This window comes from Anneissia japonica, unplaced genomic scaffold (genome assembly GCF_011630105.1).
Source record: "Anneissia japonica isolate Jap-2015-1 unplaced genomic scaffold, ASM1163010v1 scaffold724_len3256291_cov202, whole genome shotgun sequence".
Classification (NCBI taxonomy): Eukaryota; Metazoa; Echinodermata; class Crinoidea; order Comatulida; family Comatulidae; genus Anneissia; species Anneissia japonica.
Genome location: NW_022744966.1, coordinates 930,864 through 947,564, shown reverse-complemented (window position 1 = coordinate 947,564; position 16,701 = coordinate 930,864). Strand labels below are relative to the sequence as shown.

The window sequence follows — 16,701 nt, the reverse complement described above, 5'->3', positions numbered from 1 at the left end:
ACATTTTTAATATGATTTTGCATGACTATAAACAATAAATTTAAATGTGTTAGGCCTATGTTATTATACAGTATTTACTATGGTTTTATAATTTATATATTTTTATTTTTGTACTATTTGTTAAACTTTGATATATAATAAATAATAAATAATTTAACAAAATAGTACAAATAACGAATAAGTTAATTGAAATACGCCGCAAACCAAATGTAAATAAACACATTTTTAATACGATTTTGCAATTCTACAACTTCATTTATTTTTATAAAAATGTAGTACATAAAATTACATTTTTAATACGATTTTGCAATTATACAACTTCATATATTTTTATAAAAATGTAGTACATAAAATAATCAAAATTCTAATTTTCAATTAAACAATTATACATCACGAACGGCAATACGAGCAAATCAACTATTGACAAGACTGTGTGATGAATATGTAGCTTGGAGGGGGGGTTCATTCACTGATGACATCGGCAAGCCGACTACATTCACTGAGAGACGCACTACATTCACTGAGAGACGTGCTTGGCGTTCCATAGAAATTACCGGCGGCTCAACTTGTCGGCGGCTCAACCGGTCATATCCCGACAGCAAACCTGTGCTCGCTAGCACGACGAGAGCTGCAGCCATTTGCAATCAGTAGGAATTGCCAGGAATGTCCGAGTTTACAGTGCAAAGTTTTATGTAATTTAAACGTTTATGAAAACTTATTTATTTGAATTCGTGTGTCATTTCAGTCATGCGTTATATTTTATGGTGGTGTTGTTTGATTATGATGTGTTGCACATGAAATTCACATAGTACAACACAGTAATTACTTTACAATTAGTAAAATGATCCAAATGTGTACACAGCCATACAAATAGGGCCAGCCCCTACAGACAGTAAGCTAAACAAAAATATGGTACTTCATGATGCCACATTTTGTTTGTCGGATGTTTCATGGGAAAATTCCAATTCAAATTTTAATTGTTTCAAAATATAAGAATTGACTCGGACATTCTGGCAATTTTCTACCTGATTGAATTGCAAATCAGTACAGCTTGTCGTGCTAGCAAGCGTGGAAACGCTGTATCAACCTGTATTTGTGAAGGTATCTTTTTTGTTGGAAAATGTACATGAGCTTTTGAATCATGTAAAAATGTTTTATAATTATATGTTGGGAATGTGAGAAGAACACTGAGGTAAAAAAATTTGAAATCAAAAGTTAGGTGCGAAAGGGCGTTAGCGCTGCCAAGGCCTTGGTGAAATTCGATCCAACTCGGCCACAGGCCTAACCTGTTTTCCTTGTGTGTGTTTCCTAGCTTATAGCCTAGGCCTAGAGAGGAAGTAATATAATATATCCAACCCTGTGTGCAGCAACCAGGCTAAGCTAGGCCTAAATATAAATTCTACTCAATCAGATCTTATGGATATAAATATTGGTATACCACAAGGCTCAATATTAGGTCCACTATTGTTCATTATTTATGTAAACTCACTGCCAGATATTATGCCATGTAAATGTCGTAGCCAAACCCATAACAATTTAGTTGTCCCCACTTGGAATATTTCCCATGGCAAAAGAACCTTTACTTACCGTTCATCCAAAAGCTGGAATGAACTTCCAAATGAACTAAAAATTAACTTTAAAGAAATGTCAATTCATACATTTAAAAATTTCCTTATTACACAAGATTTGCATTGAATTTTCTCTATGACTGATTTTTGTTTTTATGTTTGTTTATATTTTTTATTTATAAATTTGATTCCTTTTATAGTATCCTGTTTTTAAGATATCTACTGTACCACTTTGAAAATCAGTGCACTAGTACTGAAAGTGCCTGCAGTATAAAGAAAGAATAAATAAATAAATAAATAGGTATCTAAGTGGTATCCCTTATCTAAGTGGTATGTTTTATAATCTAATTATGCGTTTAAAATTCATGACAAGAGAATTACAGTTTATCTACCAGTACAGCACCTACAATAACATACAGGTAGGCCTGGCGGTAGCAGGTCACTTCGGCCCAAAACCAAATTGGCCCAAACCAACTTGGACGAAAACCAACTCGGCCCCAGATGACACTTTGGCCCAAAACCAACTTGGCCCAGACGACAACTACCCAAATGATAGGGAATTACCCAGATGAATAGCGATCATGATTACCCATTCCCCAAAGACAATTTATTATAATTACTAATATTATTTATAGGTTTATTATTTTTTAGAACTATTCTTATTATTTATTTTTGTATATTATCCGAATAAAAAAAAATTAGAAATCAAAAGTTAGGTGTGAAAGTGCATTAGCGCTGCCAAGGCCTTGGTGAAATTCTATCTAATTCTGCCAAAGGCCTAACCTGTTTTCAATGCAATTTCCATGCAATTTGACAAAATTACGCAAGATGAAAGAGAGATAATAATTAAGGCCAAGAACACTGTTATTCAATTACAATTCGGTTTGGCGCAAGAAAGATACGACTTTTGACGTCACCATGGGTAGCTACGATGGCGCGGAGACCTATGAGCTTATCAGGCTATTCCTATTAACCAAATTAGAACCCAAATATGGTACAGGGATGTCACCAGCTTTTTGGAGTGCCGGTTGGCGATCATTCCACGTTTTCCCAGGGGGGGGGGGTCGGCGTCTTCGTGAAAGCTCTTAAAAACCAAAAGGCCTAAGTCGAGCAGGCCCAAGGCTATCTGACGCGATTTTTTTAGGCTAGGCCCAGGTAGGCCTAGGCCAGAATTTGAGGAATGCAACAAAATAGATGAAGATGAGACTTACTGTAGGCCTAATTAAATTCAATAGTTGACATGCTTTGTTTTAGATTAAAAAATAATAATGAAGAAATCCCGACGACAAAGCGTCGATCCGACTGTACCCAGCCGCATTGTTTGCTGTAATTTCACACGTTTGACGATTACCACGATGAATGTGTATGTCACTGATTCATGTGCACTCATTTATTTATTTTTTGTCCATTTACACACATTATATATCAATTATAATAAAGGTGAAAAATTTAAAATACAAAATGAAAACAAAGTAAAGAAATAAAACATAAATCAGGTTTCGTAAATTTTTAATAATCTTCCTGCCCCGGACCATGCTCTCATAATAAAACACTTGAATGGTCATGATTTCAACTTTAACCTTTGAATGTGTACAGAGCAACCGTGTCATGCAGGCCCACGACGTTCGCTATGACTCAACTGGGCCTAGGCTGTTAAGTTAGCGATGAATAGCAGGGCATTTCAGTATTTTGTTACAATTAACATAACCACGGAAACATTTATTGTATTCTTCTTTTCTTTATCTATCAATTTAGCTTGTCTATTGTGTTTAGGTAAACTAATTATTTTGTTACAATTTGTAAACTGTTGAAATAATAGTGGTGGTTGGGAGCCTGTAAATCCTGGTCGGAAATGTTGAGTGCTGGACGGGCCCGTCCACCGCCGACCAGCGTGGTGACATCTCTGATGGTAATAATATAGGGCTATACAGGGATGGCGGACTTGCTGCATTCAACGCAACCCCCGTGAAATCTAACAAATTAAAAAGGATCTATGCAATACATTCAAAGAACACAGCTTAAAAATTATCATCGAGGCAAACAGGAAAGTGATCAACTACCTGGATATAACACTTAACCTCACTGATGGAAGCTATAAACCCTACTTAAAGGAAAACAACTAGCCGTGCTATGTCAATTGCAAGAGCAACCATCCGCCATCTATATTAAAGGACATCCCAGAAGGCATAAACAAGAGACTGTCCCATATATCCTCTAACAAAGCAGCTTTCGACGAAACTAAGAAACCATATCAGGAAGCCCTCAACGAAAGCGGGTTCAACTATGAGCTGAAATATAATCTAGCTACTCACAACATGCAATCCAACGTTAGAATGAAAAGAAAAAGAAACATTATATGGTTCAACCCACCTTACAGCGCCAATGTTAAAACATTGAATTTCTTAATATTGTAGATGAATGTTTCCCACATGCTCATAGAAAAGTGTTTAATAGGAACACTATCAAGATCAATATTGGCTCGATACTATTCGCTCACAACAAAAAGGTGCTAAATAAGAACAATAAGGATGCGCACTTAGATAACATCGAGCAATGTAATTGCCATAATGAATGTCCCTTGTCTGGTAAGTGTCTAACCAGTAGTGTAGTTTATCAGGCTACTATCACAAGGGATGACAACAATAAGGTTGAGACGTATGTCGGTCTCACCGAAAATACTTTTAAAAAGTAGGTATAACGTGCATACCTGTTCATTCCAGAATGTTAAATATAGAAATAGTACCACGCTTAGCCAATATGTTTGGAAACTTAAAGACAGCAATGTAAAGCATAAAATACAATGGCGAATACTATCTAAATGCAAGCCATACTCTAATGTTAATTAACGATGCAACCTATGCCTGCAGGAGAAATATCACATTATGCAATCCGGAAGCTAGTACACTTAACCAAAGAATAGAATTAGAATAGTGCATGCAGACATAGAAGAAAGTTCCTACTAAGATACCAAACTTAAATAACAATAGCCTATCTCAGATCCATCTATTAAACAAAAGAGAGTCCAGTACTAATTAACATATTCATATTCTTTATAAACAGTTTTTATCATCTTTATCTATAGTACTTCATTATTCCGAGTAAGCTTCATTCAGAGCCGAGCACCTGATGATTGAGGCTGTGCCCTCATGAAACAGTCTGTAGTGCAAAATAAAATGTTGAGTTTGTAACCTAGTGTCTTTGATTACTTATTATCTGAATTATATATTTTATAATTTATTATATTATTATATTTATTGTTATTATTATTATAATTACTAATATCATATAGGCCTAATATTATTTTTCATTAGGCGTATTACTATTCTTATTACTTATTTTTTATATTACCCGAATTATTACTGGTCCCATTACCGTAATTATTTTTTAGAAGAATCTTAACATACCTTTATGAAATAATGTATATTTAATACAGGGCTGAAAATTAACCTCTAAACCATAGTGGCCAGCAGGGCCAGTAAGGAAAAAAATGATACTGGCTCTTTCAAAGTAATACTTGTTCTATTTTTTTTATGGTCCGAAATATAATTTTTCGAAAAAAACAAAATCAATAAAAGAAGCACAATGACATTAGTTTAGTAATTTTTTTTAGCCAATTGAATCTGTCTTTAGCCAAAATCATTAGTCCGAGCTGTCAAGAGTCTCAGTCAGGGTACCAGAAAAAAAACATTGTTTTAGTTCACGATCAACAAGAGTTTTTATGGCCCAAAATTGTGATTTTAGACCACATTAGACTTGGAGATTGGCAATCAAAATTACATTATTTGGTAGGCAAATTAATATTTTAAGCACACCAACGAGGTACAATAGTTTAAAAGTTTACTAAATATATATTCCACTTTGTCGCCAGTTTGCACCCAAATGGTACAATACCAGCTAGCCGGCTGTATTGAAAATAATACCTTCATGTAGTCGTCATACAGCCACTGCCCTGCATCCACCGCGTTAAAATAACAAATAACAAATTGCGAAGCACGCAATGAAATTTGCATCTAGACTACAAACTCAGTGATAAATGGGATGAACAATTGCTCATAATGATTTTCAAATGTTTAAATGGTCATGCTCCATCATATTTATCAAAAAATGTTGTTTTTAATTATGATTTGCATACGCATTGTACTCGCAGTCAAAGTAAAAATACACTAATTGAATACACCTTGAATAATATGCAAGGTAAAAAATCTTTTGTATACCGATCTACTAAATTATGGAATAAACTCCCGGATCATACTAAAACCAACTTTAAATCTATGACACTTTCAAATTTTAAGCATTCTATTTCTAATCCTCAATAATACCATCTTAATTTAACCTAAATTTTATCTTGCCTTGCATATTCATATTTAATATTAAAATTTTATATTTTTTTTAAGTTTCTCTCGATGTTCCTTTTAAATCTATTTTAATTTGTAGTTATCCTTTGGTTACCATATGTATATATCTGCTTTTAAAATTTTGTAGTATAGAACTGCACCACTTTGGAAACCAGTACTATGTATTGAAAGTGTATATTCAGTATAAAGAAAGAATAAATAAATTATACCAATACAACAAAACAAATAAACTTTGCATGGCTATGGATTGGCAAAAAATTGAGCTTTAATGAAAAAAACCGATGTATTTTAGCAAGTATTTGAAACTTTTAAATGATTTTAAGCCTTCGCCAAAATGGCTAAAAGTGGTTGGTTATTTTTTCACCTATCCAAAATAGTTTTCACCCATGAAAATCGGTTAGTGTGAGCCCAGTAAGAGTCGCCAGATGGGCAATGCCCAAGACATATTATGGCCCGACATCAAAAAGGTCGCCACTGGTGACCGGGCGACCGCTGACTTTTAGCCCGGTTTGTATTTAAAAAAAATTTTTTTTTTGAATTATTTTTTTAAAAATTGAATATTTAGTATATTGTTTGTACTATCTCAATCATGTTTTACCTTGAATATTAATGCACCAGCAAACAACCCAAGGGTCATATTTAGCTTTATCAAAATAAAATATGTATAAAAAAAGAGCCAGCCTCCCTCCCTCCCTCATCACTTTTCCAGCCTAGATAGGGTGATAAACTAATAGAAAAATGTGTAGAGCCTATATCATCCCCAGCCAGAGGAAATTACTTTTTATTTTTTTAAGGTATTTTATTTTAAAAATTGTAATAATAATTAATAAAATGGTATTTACATAGCAAAGTATTATTATAAGTTACTATAACTTGCGCCTGTACAATATTTAAGCGTGGAGGAACCTGTGGACTGGTGAGCGATCGCTCTTGCTTAATTAACCAATTATGTTTTTTTATTCAAATATTGCACTTTAGCATATTATTGTTAAATTTCCACATCAAAAAATATTTGCTGTGGTTAGGGATAAGGTACCGTATCTTATCTTCCATTTGCTAAAGGTATAGTAAATTGCATCATCCAATAAAATGCCACCACCGGTGTGACATCATTGTTCATGAAGACTTGTGAAATCACTCGCTATTGTTGCACTAACCACAGATTGTAAATAACAATGTTTTTTTCCCTGACAACAACTTGATTTGAAAGTATAACTCCAACTAGGGAGTTGTTATTTAACAACAACTTTAAAAAAATACAAGTCATGATAAATTTCAAATTGGTAAATCCCAACACGATGGTGTGTAATAAATTTCCTGGATTTTAATTTGAATTTTATTGGGTCCACTTTTGAAACAATGGCAACCAAAAACATAAAATTGTCCCCTTAATTAAGGGTTTTTGGCATGTATTCATATAACAATGACATACATTCTTTATAATTTTATTTTTATTGACATACTGTAAGAATCATAAAATAAGATTAAGAACTAATTTATAGCAATAATTTTGCAATGCAAAATGTAAATGTAGGAAATAACCTGTGACTTGCAGCTTTAACTAGGCTGAAATGTGCACAGGCATGGACCAACTCATTCTTCAACTTTTATTGCCCCAAAGGGTCACATCTTGTCCGACCACCTGCCAAGAGACGCACTCTTGAAGGATGTACTGGGTTCATTTAAGTGCACAGGAGCCAATTGTGTACACTGGACCTACAGTTTATAGTCCTTATCTGAGAAGACTTCAAATTCAAAAGGCATTTATTTTCGTCCATAAATAAAACAACAACAGTGAAAGAGAGAGCAAAAAGTACAATGCGAATAAATATATAAAAACAAATTACAGAATTATTAAAAATTAAAATTAAAATGTATGGACGAAGGAATATTCCCTAAAAGATTGAGACCTTGTGCCGGGTATGCCTGTAACAAATAAAAGATACAGAAAATAATATATGATTAAGCAAAAGAGGAATCGAAGTTAAAAAAAACAAATGAATAATGGTAAAAATAATTCAATAAGAATAAATTGATATATATATATTTAAAAAAAAAAATTGAAAAAACAATAAGACAATAAAAAAAAACAAACAAACAAAAAAAATGATTAATAGTAAAAATTATTCAATAAGAATAAATTCAACTTGTTCCAGCACCGGAACCATAGGCTAGCCTGCCGTTCGAACCAGCGCTGATATTGTGGCTGTAGGTTATGGCGCCCCTGCCTTAACCGCTCGGCCATTCGACTCGCAAATATAATTCATTTATAATATGAAATCCGCAGAAATGTAAGTAAAACAAAAATAGTTAAATATGTTCCCAATATTGTTTCATTATGCAATGTTAATTTTCTTATTTTTTATTCCCATTTTCATGAAAGTACATAATATACGATTGAAATTAAAACAATTTTTTATGAATGACAGTTCTCTCTGCCTGCTTCAGAAATTTGCCAAAAAGAAGTCTGACATGTCCAACAGAGAGGTCAGAACTGACTAGGCCCCCCCCCCCCCATGCTTGTGCCACTACTGGCTCCATCAAAACATTTGCAGAAAGAAGTGGGTTTAAAAAAAAAAAAAAAATTGGCCATATCAGTCTTAAAAGTAATTTGGACATTTAATTTAATATTGATACAGCATAATCTTTTTTAAATTTTGTCTTCACTCTTGTCAGTATGACCCAGTACAACATTATTTCTCAGTTAATATTTGCTGCTGGTATGAAACCGAACATATTTTGGATTGAATGATATTCCCTGACTGGTTTTGTTATATCTTTAAAAAAAATGTTCTATGGCTATGAGAATATTGAATTTTTAATAATACAAATCGATTAACAAAAATCCTATAATAATTAGGCCATTAAAATAATGCAGGATCGGACACTGCTGCAGCCACAAGTGTTGATCATGGTGTTTACCAATGCTTCTGTTTTGATAAAAATGCTTTCGCGCGTGGGCGCCCATATATGCTTTAATCATTTTTTTCGTTTGCAACAACAGGCGTGTATATGCTTCAGCGCAGCAGTCGGGTGATTGGACACACTAACCTGTTAGATGTTAACTCATTAACTATCTTTAAAATTCACAGTGCTCCCCTGACTGGATTTTTCGGACTTTAGTACTGTATGTTATTATATGTATATTTCAGGAACAAATTCCGCATAAATTATTTCTGTTGTAATTGCTTCTAGGTTCATTACAATTTTGTCCCAGTTTGAAAACCAAGTATGTTTTAAATTTATTTTGTTTATTTTTGTTTATTTGAAATTCATGTACAAGGTATGTACTGTACTATCTAAAAAAAAAACCTATGCTAACTTTTGCAAACTAAAGGTGTGGGATTCAATTCAAAATGGGCTTCTATTGAGGTTTTATGGTAAGTATAGTATTTCATTAAGTAGATCTTATAGTCATTATTTGTATACTGTACTGTAAATCTCATTTCAGCCTCATGAATTTGATGACTGTAGATTTGATGTTGGAATAAACGACAATGTTTGGTATATCAAAGCTAAGAATGTGGAGTCAAGACAGAGATGGTTGGATGCAATAGAAGCACACAAAGTAAGAACGTATTCATTGATTATAAGTGATAGTTTTGCCTACTTTAATATTCCAACTATAGTTATCATAAAATAAATTTACAGTATTTATTGATTTATTTCAATCAGGGCCACCCATAACCATTTTTTGGGGACCAAGGTTTCTTTACTGATTTAGCATCACTAGGGTAGGGGGAACCATCTGAAAACATATTAAAGATTATTAAATCAACTGCCAACAAATCTTGTGTGTTCAACAAATGTCTGTGATGAATTACTCCTATTTCTTACTCATTTAGTAAATACATCTCTATCAAATGGTATATTTCCTGACACTTTAAAGATCGCTCATGTTAGACCTTTAATCAAGAAGGCAAGTTTAGATCAAGATGATATTTTGAATTAATGCTGTGTTTCAAGTGTTCCTTTACATCTCTAAACTTAAGGGAAGTTTAGATCAAGATGATATTTTGAATTAATGCCCTGTTGCAAGTGTTCCTTTACATCTCTAAACTTAAGGCAAGTTTAAATCAAGATGATATTTTGAATTAATGCCCTGTTTCAAGTGTTCCTTTACATCTCTAAACTTAAGGCAAGTTTAGATCAAGATGATAGTTTGAACTAATGCCCTGTTTCAAGTGTTCCTTTACATCTCTAAACTTAAGGCAAGTTTAGATCAAGATGATATTTTGAATGAATGCCCTGTTTCAAGTGTTCCTTTACATCTCTAAACTTCTCGAGAGAGTTATTTTGTTGCAGCTTCTGGAATATCTTGATGATAATCTACTTGCTGAAGTCCAATCAGCCTACCGTAAACATTTCAGCACTGAAACTGCCTTACTATGAGTTCACAATGACATCCTTTGTTCGCTTGACAAACAGAAAGAAGTATTGCTCCTCATGTTGGATTTTTCTTCAGCATTTGTGATTTCTCATTCAAAATTGATACAACATTTAACTTCTCGCTTTGGTATTACCGGTGATGCACCAAACTGGCTCTCAACCTATTTGTCTAACAGGTCTCAGTCAGTTATAATAAATGGATATCTCCACACTATGCATAATACATTGTGGGGTTCCACAGGGCTCAGTAATTGGCCCACTTTTATTCCTTTTATACACTACCTCGCTTTTTGACATCATCACATCACATCGTATGCGATGCATGTTTTATGCTGATAATGTTCAGTTCATATACACTTCTTTTTCACCAGCTGTCCGTTTCGCAGCCACTGTATGTCTAATGTCAAATCTTGGTCAGTATCGAATCAATTGAAACTCAACGACTCCAAATCGGAGCTTATAAATTTTTGTCTCCTGTTTTTCCAAAATAAATCGTATAACTAGCATAAATATCGGTGACTCGGTGATAAACTTATCCACCGAAGTCCGAAGTTTGGGTGTTAGGTTCGATTCGTCTCTTTTCATGAAAAGCCATGTGAAATCTATATGTTCCTTAGCAATCTTGGGCATTAGAAAAATCGGCAGCATCCATAAATATCTGGACGGTAGATCTGCTGCAACACTGGTCCATGCATTTGTAATGTCAAGGCTGGATTATTGCAGTAGTCTACTTTACAGACTTCCTAAATTTTTAAATTGCAACATATCCCACTGCATGACTTGTCTCACGCTCCAAGCCATATTGCCACATTTCGCCGGTTCTTCATAACTTCCATTGGCTGACCATCATCAAAGAATTGTTTTCAATATCCTACTACTACATAAAGTACAAGTTGATTTATAGTCTTTCTCCATCGTATTTATCAGAGATCATCTCTACTCATGTACCGACACGGAAACTTAGATCATCTTCAGAGCTTAATCTTGAATTTCCGAAGGTGAGGATGAGTAATGGTTCTCGCTCTTTTTCTACTTCTCCCCCAAAATTATGGAATGGTCTTCCTCAACATAGCAAATCAGCTGATTCTATTGAGTCTTTCAAAACTCTTCTTGAAACCTTTATTTTTAACAACACTGAATTCACATGATTTGTCTTCTCATCTAGAAAGGCTTTAGAGCTGAAGAATGTGTTATCGTTTATCGGGTGTCCAAGGCTGGGTCCCTCTTGTTCCTTACTTGAGACAACAGCGTTATCTTTTGTAGTGTAATCTACCAGAGCCCACCTTACTGCCTAACAGAGCGCCTGCGTGCACCTGGGTGGAGCCGTTATTTACTGCTTGTTTTTTTGCTGTAAAGCACATTAAGGCTTTTTGTGAAATGCACTTTAAAAAACTAATTTATTATTATTATTTAAACAAATTTTGGCACCCCTGATTTTCACCTTGTATCCTAAAAAACATTATAAAAATAGGATGTTTTAACAAGGCTGTCTTAAAAAAAAAAAAATTGTTTCCTGTCAACAAAATATTTAGTACTGTAGGAAGGGAGACACACCCACACATGCAAATGCCCATTTCAGGCTTCTTGTTATATTTAATATTAATAAGCCCAAAAAATGTATTCACTTTTTATGTTGATGCTTATGAAGTGATACTAGGCCTATGTACTACTAGATTCCATAGAAACCAATAACAGTACTATAGTTAGAAATTTTCCCATAAAGAAGCTCCCACGGTACAGTATGCATGGGACGGGAAGATACAAGATCTGATTCTTTTTACACTACCATCAAAATATATGTGCACCACTGCGAAAACTGAAGTAGGTAAGATTATAAAATAGCATTGAGACAAAAGTCCGATTCTTTGTACACCGCCATCAGAATATTAGGTAAGATGATAAAATAGAATTGACTGCATTTGTGATTTTGAAATTTTTCAAGTACTTGGTAGTGTGGAAAGTTAGCATTTCCAGAAAATTCTGGGAATACTGTAAGTCTAGGTTACTATTGCGTTATTGAGCCAATTGAAAGGTACACAACTCATCAATACTAATATACAAATACTAATATTATAATTTGAAAATAGTGTTCCTAGCTAGCTAGCTAGTAGGCACAAGTGACATCGAGATTAGTTATGTGTAAGGGAATAAAAATACTGTTCAGAAAATTGATACCGAAATCTTTATGATCATTTGTTATTAGTTACAAAAATACAGAGTGACCTGCTGCACCAAAGTACTTTGGTTATTTTTGTGCAAACTTTTTCACTACAGTAAGGCAAGACTTTTTTTATTCCTTGTTTCGCGTACTTATTTATTTAAGATCATCAGAGGAGGGCAGAATAAAAATAAAAATAAAATTTTTGTTTTCTTATTTAGCAAATAGTTTTGCCAAAAACATCCAGACGGAGGAGAAAATAAAAATAAAATTTTATTGGTGAATGTAAAATAGGATGGTTAAATGCTTTAAATTTATATAATTAGGAAGAAATACATATCTTAGAGCAAATGTTGCATTAGCTCAAAAGATAACATTATGCTCTGGACAGGTTTTAAAAAGAAAACAAAAGTCTATGACTAGATGGTTGTCAAGATATGTGAACCCAACTTTTGAACTTGTTGCATATGAGGAGGCATGACACTGAAGTGTGATTTCTAGAGATTCATTCACTCATGTGCTTATACTTGTTGATTTAAATAAAGAAAAACCTTTGTTTGCTATTTGTTGCACTTCAAATGCTAGAATGTCCAGCCTAAACATGTAATAATATACAATTTTAACCAAATAAACACCAAAAATCGGGTTTTTGCCCCAAAAAATCATGAAAGTATACCAAATGGTCATATGGCAAGTAGCATTCGATAGGAAATTGGCTTTTAGATGAGATGCAACATGTCTATGTTTGCGAACTTTCCCTTTGGATAAAACAGATATTAATGTTTTGCTATTTAAAAAAAAATATTTTCGCTATTTTTGAGTTATAAGTTAAAATTTATTATTCTCAGCAAGTATGGTTTCAGTATTTCTCTTTTGTTATCATGTCATGATCATATAATTGGTCAAATTCTGATGAGAATGGTTGAAATATCTGTTTATTTAATTTGTAAAAAGAAAATTTTAAACAAAAAAATATTATTTAAACAAAAAAATATAAAATTTTGACAAAAAATTACAAAATGTTGTTTTCCCCCACAAAATTTCTCTAAAATATAAGCTACAATAGTACCAATGGATAGACAATATTAAGCTTTCATATGAATGCAACATTTTTTTATTTTATATATTACCTTTTTTATATCCAAGATTATGATACAGTAAAATTGACCTGAAATGAGCTTTATTGACCTCTGACTCATTAATCCAGCAGAGGGCTTTTCAAAAATGTGACTGGCTCTGGGAAAACCCGCTGTTGCAATTTCTGCTTTCCCACAAGCACCCAGAATGTTTGAGAATCGAAATTTTGAACATTTTCTGTTTTTTGAATTCTATAAAAAAAAGTTTGAAGGACATTTCTGCAAAATATCTGTCACTAAAACTAACCTTAAAGAATTTCAAAATTATTTTTGAAATATTTTTGAATCGTACTAAACTAAAGCGCCAAGGCAGTACTTTTGCATGGGAGGAATTTAAAAGAGTCCGTAACAATGTCAAACAGTTGTGCCAGAAATCTTATTATGATTATGTGAACCGTTTGTTTACAGGGGATAAAACGCGAAAAGCTTTTTGGTGTTTTGCTCGTGAACGTAAACGTTCACCGGCACCCTCTTCGTTTGACATTAATGGGACTGCTAGTTCTTCCCCTTCAGTTATTGCAAATAGTTTCAATGATTACTTTGTTTCAATATTTAATCCTTTGAAAGCCTCTCCCACGGATCCTCCAACGTGTTCCATTCCAATACCTGAACTTTCCTCTATAAATTTTGATATTGTTGATTTAACTTTAATGAAAGGTAAATTACCATCTTCCTGGAAGATTTCCCATGTAACTCCAATTTATAAATCTGGAAAAAAAACCTCAATTTTAAATTACCGACCGGTATCTCTGACACCGATATGTTGTAAAATTCTTGAGAAATTTATCCATTCTGCTATATTTGAACATGTTAAGTCAAATTGTCTTGTCACAGATGTTCAACATGGATTTTACCCTTCCCGCTCGTGTGTTACACAGCTAACTAACCTCCTCCATAATTGGGCATCGTCACTGGACAAACCACGTCCTCCTAGAATTGAAGTTATTTTTTTGGATTACTCTAAAGCTTTTGATAAATTGCCCCATAACATTTTACTCCACAAACTTGTTACACAGTTTAACATTAGAGGGAAAATATGGAAATGGATCCAGTCCTTCCTATCTGATCGCGTCCAGATGGTTGTATTTCAGGGGTCTACTAGTAGCCCATGTACTGTGACCTCTGGGATCCCTCAGGGTAGTGTACTGGGCCCTATGTTGTTTAACTTGTTCATTAATGACCTTGCTTCCTCTTTATCATCTTGTGCCTTATTTGCTGACGACACCATCATTTATAGAGATGTCCATAGCGTTGATGATGAATATTTAGTCCAAAGTGATTTAAATGCACTCTCCGCGTGGTGTGCCTCGAATGAAATGGAATTAAATTCAAATAAAACTACTGTAGTATTCTTCACATTACTAGATCTAAAAAGGAGTACCGTCCGATTTACTACTTGAATGGCTCCCCAATTCAATCTGTCCTAAATCACTCCCACTTGGGCGTCACTATTAACCATACCTTAACTTGGGATGACCATGTAAAAAATATTACAGCAAGGGCAAATAGGATGATTGGTTATATTGCAAGTATTGCCGGAGGTACTTCATCAGCGGCTATATTTGCATTATATCAAGCTCTTATTATTCCTATACTTGAATATGGCATTCCCGCTTGGCTTTCCAAAACTTTAAAGTTGACTGATAGAATCGAATCTGTACAGCGTAGAGCCACACGTCTAGCATTAAAGCAGAGACGTGGGGACATGGATTATGTTCTTAGATTAGAACAACTGAACTGGCCTCGTTTATCGAGTAGAAGAACTTATCTTTTAATATCATTTGTATGTAAAACACTGATAGGTTCCATTGACTGTAAAAGCATTCGTGAAATTTTATATATTACCTTTTTTATATCCAAGATTATGATACAGTAAAATTGACCTGAAATGAGCTTTATTGACCTCTGACTCATTAATCCAGCAGAGGGCTTTTCAAAAATGTGACTGGCTCTGGGAAAACCCGCTGTTGCAATTTCTGCTTTCCCACAAGCACCCAGAATGTTTGAGAATCGAAATTTTGAACATTTTCTGTTTTTTGAATTCTATAAAAAAAAGTTTGAAGGACATTTCTGCAAAATATCTGTCACTAAAACTAACTTTAAAGAATTTCAAAATTATTTTTGAAATATTTTTGAATCGTAATAAACTATTGATTTTAAAATCTTTTGAAGCTGTTTTCTCAAAGGTATGCAATGAATTAAGTATTCATAACTTCGCTAATACTCAACTAATTTTCATAAAATGGACACTGTTTTAAAGAAGAATAAATACAGAATCGAAAAACACCAAAACACTTAATATTGAATTTTTCCTACAAACGGCAGTGGTTTTGCCAGAGCTAGTCCTAAACATGTCGTCATTTTCTGAATGTAAATGACTCCTGGCTTCCGGACTGTAATTGTTTTCCTATTACTTGTATACTAAACTACTATATTTTTATGCCCATTTTGTTACTAGGCCCAAGCTAGTAAAGAAGATAACCTTCGCCGGCATGGTTCCACAATGTCAATCAACTCTGGAAGTCTAATTTCAACATCTTCATTTAAAGTAAGTGCTTGTAAAAATTCCTTATTAAGGATATACTGTCCCTTGCAAAAAACAAAAAAAAAATCATAAAAATAATTTTTGATATTTACTTGCCCATTTTGAAGTAACATAAAAATTGTCAACTTGAACATAGAAATTAGTGTATTTAAAAAATGCTTAGCCATAAAAACCATCATTTTACAACGAAAAAATGATAGAAACACTTTCAGTCAATTATAATTATCCAGTTAAAAAATCAGGGAACATATTTTTTAAATTTAATAATTTATATGCTTTAGTTTATAATTTGTGTGTTACTGCAAAATGAGGAAGTTAATTTAAAATTTTTTTTTGTTATTTTGGTCATTTTCAAGGGACAGTAAATCTTAAAATGTAAGCTGCTATGAGTTTGTTTTGTTTAAAGTACCATTTTATCATTCTTCATGAAAGTAACATGCATACAAGTAACTTTGCCAGGACTGATTGCTTTTGTAATTATTTTATTATTTTTTATTTTTTTTAAATTTTATTTTTTGAAATTTTTAAAATTTTTCTTTTTATTTAATAT

At 33.3% G+C, this 16,701-nt stretch overlaps 1 protein-coding gene across 2 annotated transcripts in view; it reads left to right on the top strand.

The window, feature by feature from the left end:
- Positions 1-16,701, top strand: part of LOC117119850 (ceramide transfer protein-like) — a 51,848-nt gene that overhangs the window by 2,342 nt on the left and 32,805 nt on the right. For both annotated transcript variants that reach the window (XM_033264822.1, XM_033264821.1), the window contains exons 2-3: positions 9,375-9,491; positions 16,065-16,154. In XM_033264822.1, coding sequence (XP_033120713.1) covers positions 9,375-9,491; positions 16,065-16,154 — 207 coding nt within the window. The remainder of the gene's footprint in view (positions 1-9,374; positions 9,492-16,064; positions 16,155-16,701) is intronic.